This window comes from Aptenodytes forsteri, unplaced genomic scaffold, assembly GCF_000699145.1.
Source record: "Aptenodytes forsteri isolate BGI_AS27 unplaced genomic scaffold, ASM69914v1 Scaffold455, whole genome shotgun sequence".
Classification (NCBI taxonomy): Eukaryota; Metazoa; Chordata; class Aves; order Sphenisciformes; family Spheniscidae; genus Aptenodytes; species Aptenodytes forsteri.
The window spans coordinates 12,197-17,699 of record NW_008795914.1 but is presented as its reverse complement, the minus strand read 5'-3'; the positions used below and the strand labels follow the sequence as shown (position 1 = coordinate 17,699).

Sequence of the window (5,503 nt, the reverse complement as noted above, 5' to 3'; positions counted from 1 at the left end):
GCCTTTCCCGCCTTCTGCGGGCCCAGGCGGCTTCGCAGTCTCACCGAGGGGGTGCTCGGGGGGTGGCGGTGAGCTGGGGCAGTGCAGGGGAGAAGGGGGTGCTTGCGGTTAGGGGCTTTGTGAACAGCTTTCGTGTTTACTCTGTTTGCAAGGGATATGGCAGTGGGGCAGTTGGTTGCTCTCTTTTAACCTGCTGCTTGTTGTGTTTTTCCTTCATTGGAGTGAGACAGTAGATGGTTGTACTGGGTTGGGGGCAGTGTTTTGTGAGGCTGGCAAGACTTGGGGGGAAAGGCACTGTGAATACGAAGAAAAGATATCTGCAGCCTATCACTGTCTGCTTAGCAGTTAGGCTCCATGCAACTGTCCTTGGGTGCTGCTGTGAGAGCCGTTGGGGCAGTAGCATTCTTCCTCTGAGGACAGTCGATGCTGCTTTTGTGCTTGAGCACCCAGCAGAAAGCTTCTGTTTGCAGGCACCCCGTCCATCGACAGGCCCTCACAAGCTGAGGGAGTGCCTTCCGCTCATCATCTTCCTGCGGAACAGGCTGAAGTATGCCCTGACAGGAGACGAGGTCAAGAAGATCTGCATGCAGAGGTTCATCAAGATAGATGGCAAAGTCCGCACAGATATCACTTACCCTGCAGGCTTCATGGGTGAGTGGGGAGGGCTGGGGCAGGTACCTCAGGCAGCTCTGCTGCACTGGCGTGGGATGTCTTGTGAGGCTGGCACGATTTCGAGGGAAAGATGCTTTCCTGGTGGAGTTGAAGAAAACATAAGTATAAGCAGTTGTTATTTAGTTTGGAGTTGTGCACTGCAATGAATACCAAAGCTAGATATTTGTAGCCTATAACTGCCTGATTGCATATGCCTTTGGCAGTTTTTGCTAATTTGCACTGTATCACAGTAAAAGATGTGAGCCTGTGGTCAAGAGGAGATACCAACCTCATCGTTCACACCTGAAGCATTGTTCAGCAATCCCTAGTTCTTTCTAAACATGAGCTTTGTGCTGAGTTACAGTGTTGGGTAACATAGCTGATAACAGCTGCTATTTTATTTCCCTCTCTGAAATCAGATGTCATCAGTATCGAGAAGACGGGTGAGCATTTCCGCTTGGTGTACGATACCAAGGGCCGGTTTGCTGTTCACCGCATCACAGCTGAAGAGGCCAAGGTGAGAAGCTTCAGCTTGGCATAAGCGTGGGCCCAGTTGGGTTTGGTTGGGGCTGTGTTTCCTCTTTGGCATCTCCTGAACGGGAGCTGTTGGCTCTCTTCCCTGAGACCTGAGTCCATGACACCTTTGAGAAGATCAGGGCCTTCAGGGTTGGGGTACGAAGCCTTTGGCAGGGGGAAATCTGGTGACGTGAGAGCAACTCACAGATGACTACAGGTGCATTGACTGATGCTTGAAATGACCGCTGTTGGCATGGGCTGGGTTATCTTCACAGGGAGCTTTGGGGTGGGGATGGCTCTGCTGTGGTGTGATGAGCCTCAGCATAGGGCTCCACAAGCTAACAGAGATCAGAAACATGGTACTGCCTGTGGCGCAAAACCCTTGAACTCCTTCCTGAGTCTGTTATGGAAGTGTTTACAAACTGTGCAGAAGCGACTCCCGGACATGTTTCCTTAACCCAAGCATGTTGGCATGCCTGAGTTGCGAGTCTGTGCTCTCCTTTGCATGTCCTTCCTAAGGGCAGGCTGTGCAGGCATGCAGTGATGCTGAGAGAAGAGCTGGCTGTGCTGTAGCCGACTGTGGTGTGCGTTTGGGGCCTCTTCGCCCCCCTGTGATATGCTTTTTTTATCTCTGGCTACCGCTCTGTGTTGACCTGTGAGTCCCAAAGTGGCTGTGAAGGAGTCGGGGGTAAAAGGCAGGAGAGAAAACAGGGTGCCCCGGAGGAGGGGTACAGATTTCTTTTGGGTCCTGAAGAAAGACGGCCACTGCCTCTGCTGTGTGTCCATGGGCTTTAGGGCAAAATGAGGAAACCGCCCTGGCGTAGGCTTTCCTGGGAAAATGCGGCTAGTGTTTGTGGGGAGGCCGAAGCCTGGGGTGGGCAGCTGTTCCTGAAGCGCAGGTGTTTTCCAGTGGGGCTGTAGTGCAGCTGCGCGGCAGCCCTACGAGAGGCATTGTTGGGGCAGTGAGCTGGGCAAGTCACTGCCTCGGCTCCTGTTGCAAGCCCTGGAGCGTCTGGGTGTTTTGCTTGGGGTCTGAGGCCTGCTGTGGCTGGTGGCTCTCTGGGCGACAAGGGTCCCCTGGTCCATGGTGCTGTTCGCTGCCTCAGCTGAGCAGTGTTGCGTTTTGTTTGCAGTACAAGCTGTGCAAGGTGAGGAAGATCTTTGTGGGCACCAAAGGAATCCCTCATCTGGTCACCCATGATGCCCGCACCATCCGCTATCCGGACCCCCTCATCAAGGTGAATGATACGGTCCAGATTGACCTGGAGACAGGCAAGATCACAGATTTCATCAAGTTTGACACAGGTAGGTCTTGCATTCCCTGTAAAACGCTGTACTCTTCCCCACCGTTGAGAGCAGTGTGGAAGCTAAATACAAATGCCAGGCATCTTTGCTCTAAAGTAGAGAGGCAGTGGTGGCAGCCTTGGGAAAGGGGTTGTTCCCTGGGGCATCTCCACTTGGAGCTGGAGGAGGGATTCATCCCATGTGCTGGCAGTGGAAGGCATTTGGCGTAGGGACTTGAAGCAATTCCGAGAGCAAGCAGGCACCAGGAAGAAGCAGTGAGCTGGTGGAGAGGTTGGTTGAGCCTGGGTCTTGCAGGGCTGTGAGTGGAAAGCTCTGGGCAGCTGTGGGGAGATTCCTGGCTCTTTGCTGTGGGAGAAGGTTTCGGTTGCAGAGCCATGAGCAGTGCCAGGACAAGTGGTACGGGAATGCCTCCTTGGTGCTGACACAATTGAGCAGGTGGTGGGGAATGTTTGGTACGGGCCTTGGGGCCAGAGAGCTGTTTGGCTCCTCGAGGTGTGCCAAGGTTCCTGTGGGACATAGGTGTCACCAGGTGCACCAGTGGTCGCTCTCTGGGCCAGTGTGGCTCTGTCTCTGCCCTTCTCCAGTGGTGCTCCTCAAAGAGTCCAAACAGAAGGGCTTCACCACAGCACCTTGTGCCAGCTCTTGTCACACCTGTCTTCCTTCACCCCAGGTAACCTGTGCATGGTGACCGGCGGTGCGAACTTGGGCCGTATTGGAGTGATCACCAACCGGGAGAGACACCCTGGGTCATTTGACGTGGTTCACGTGAAGGATGCCAATGGCAATAGCTTTGCCACCAGGCTCTCCAACATCTTCGTTATTGGCAAAGTAAGCCTGTGCGGACACAAGGCGGGTGGGTTCTCTCCTGTGGTTGCGGGCTGCTGGCTGAAGCAAAGAGGCATTGGTGTCTTCTGTAGGCAGCTGCCTTCCCACACAGTGAAGCTCCAGTGCTGGCATCAGTTCTGGCTCCACTCCCTGTGGTTCTGCCTGTTCCAGGCTGACCGCTCTAGGAAGGGGAAGCATCCATAAATTTAGGAATGGGAACGTTTTCAAGAAGCATCCCTGTGGTTTTTTAAACCTTCTGAGAGTTGGGGGCTGAGCAGTGCTCTGTGCTCAGTTCTTGATGTGACCTGGGCAGCTGCTCTGACAGAGTGCCCTCCCCCCGCAATGCCTCTGCTGTCTCACCATCCCTGATGGGCTCTTTTGTCCAGGTTGAAAAGGGGTGGTGGTTCAATTTTGGCTGAAGTGCATTCTTCGTGGACATGACCGAAAGAGGCAGATGTAGGCCTGTACACCTTTGGCACCATCCTAAGGGGCTTCTGCTGGGCCAATGGCACAGCCATGTGTACGTGCCCCAGCATGGGCAGGGGCTGGCTTTTGCTGCTTTTCCCCCCGAGAGGGAGAGCTCTGCCCCTGTCCAGGTTTCATGATGTGAGGTGGCTGCTTCTCCCTTGCTGCAGGGCAACAAGCCATGGATCTCCCTGCCCCGTGGAAAGGGCATCCGCCTGACCATCGCTGAAGAGAGAGACAAGAGACTGGCAGCCAAGCAGAGCAGCGGCTGAACTCCAGCTTGGGCCGGCAGTGGTCCTTTCAGTATATTAATTAAACCGTTTACCAAATGGCTGTGTGACTGGCTGGGGAGCATCCCAGAGCTGGGGGGAGCCGGGCCGGGCCAGCGCGAAAGGCACACTCTGCTCTCCGGAAGGGCCTGCTGATCTGGGGAGATTCCTGGTGATCTGAGCAACTGTCAGAGCCATCTTCCAGAAAGGCAAGGAGGAGCAGTGGGAGAACCTCCAGGCTGCTCTGTCCCCAGGAAAGTGTTGGCACAGATGCTCCCAGACATTGTTCCCAGGGACATGCTGGAGGAGCAGGGGCTGGGGAAGAGCCAGCTGGGCTCTCCCCGGGGCCAATGGTGCCAGACAGGCTTGAGGCCCTCTGGGATTGCCCCTGGCTGTGGGACTGAGCAGAGGCAAGCACCAAGCACTGGCCTGGGATGCCCCACAGGAGGTGGGGTTGGGGCTGGGTGGCTGGAGAGCAGCAGTGGCTGCGGGAAAGGCGCTGGAGGCCAAGGTGGGCAGTGTGCCTGGGCAGCAAGGGCAGTCCCGCAGCCTGGACTGTGCTAGCAAGGGTGTGGATGGCACTGAGGGGAAGGGCTTTCTGCTGGGACCAGGGGAGGCCATGCCTGGGCACTAGGTGCTGGTTGGGGCTGCCTGGGTCCAGGCAGATGTGGTGCTGCAGGTGTTCTTGCTGCCATCACCACGTCCATGCTTTGTGCCAGGTCCCACTGTCCTGCCGGCTGCTGGCCAGGTCCCTGGATCACAGCCGCAGCCTTGCGCAGGACCTCACTCATGATGCACTGGGCTGTGTCCTGCAGAGCCACGGTGTAGGTTGTGGGGCTGTGCGGGGCAGGTGCCTGGCTCTCAGCCTGTGCTGCTGTGGCCTCCTCGCCACAGACAGGAGAAGCTGGTGCCTTTGCCTCCTCTTGTGCTGCGGAGCAAGAGGTGCCTGTTTGGGTGTGTGTGCCCCCCTGCTCCCGGGCCTTTTTGGGGGTGCACGCGCCCTCCCCAACCCATCCTGTTTGGGTGTGCGCATGCCCCACTCCCGGGCCTGTTTGGGGGTGCGCGACCCTCACCTGTCCTATTTGGGTGTGTGCACACGTCTGGCGTGCGGAATCAAACTTCACAACTCAAAAGAGTTATAAAGCAGGTATGTTTATTACGGCGCCGGGTGCAAGGGGGATAGCTCCTCCTAGCTTGCACACCGTATGTTGCATTAACTGTCCCTTATATGGTTCTGCGGTGTACATATTCATTACCATAGGCTGGGTTAGTACAACTAGTTCTGAGAAAAGGCAGGGATATTTTAATTATTTCCAGGAACCTATTATCATAGGCTCCCTCCTCCTGGCGCACGCGTACTGCCGTCTGGTGGTCGTCTATTGGGGTCTTTTGGAGGAAGATTCACAGTCTTCTTCACCGTGTACCTTCACCTTTGGCCCAGAATGCTGAGTTGGCTGAGCTTCAGACCACAA

At 55.8% G+C, this 5,503-nt stretch overlaps 1 protein-coding gene across 1 annotated transcript in view; it reads left to right on the top strand.

The window, feature by feature from the left end:
* The window catches only part of LOC103903407 (40S ribosomal protein S4), a 28,009-nt gene extending 23,914 nt beyond the window's left edge, over positions 1–4,095 (top strand). The window contains exons 2-6 of the mRNA XM_009284602.1: positions 451–651; positions 1,071–1,168; positions 2,301–2,472; positions 3,143–3,300; positions 3,933–4,095. Coding sequence (XP_009282877.1) covers positions 451–651; positions 1,071–1,168; positions 2,301–2,472; positions 3,143–3,300; positions 3,933–4,034 — 731 coding nt within the window. The 3' untranslated portion in view covers positions 4,035–4,095. The remainder of the gene's footprint in view (positions 1–450; positions 652–1,070; positions 1,169–2,300; positions 2,473–3,142; positions 3,301–3,932) is intronic.
* Positions 4,096–5,503: the final 1,408 nt, after the last annotated feature.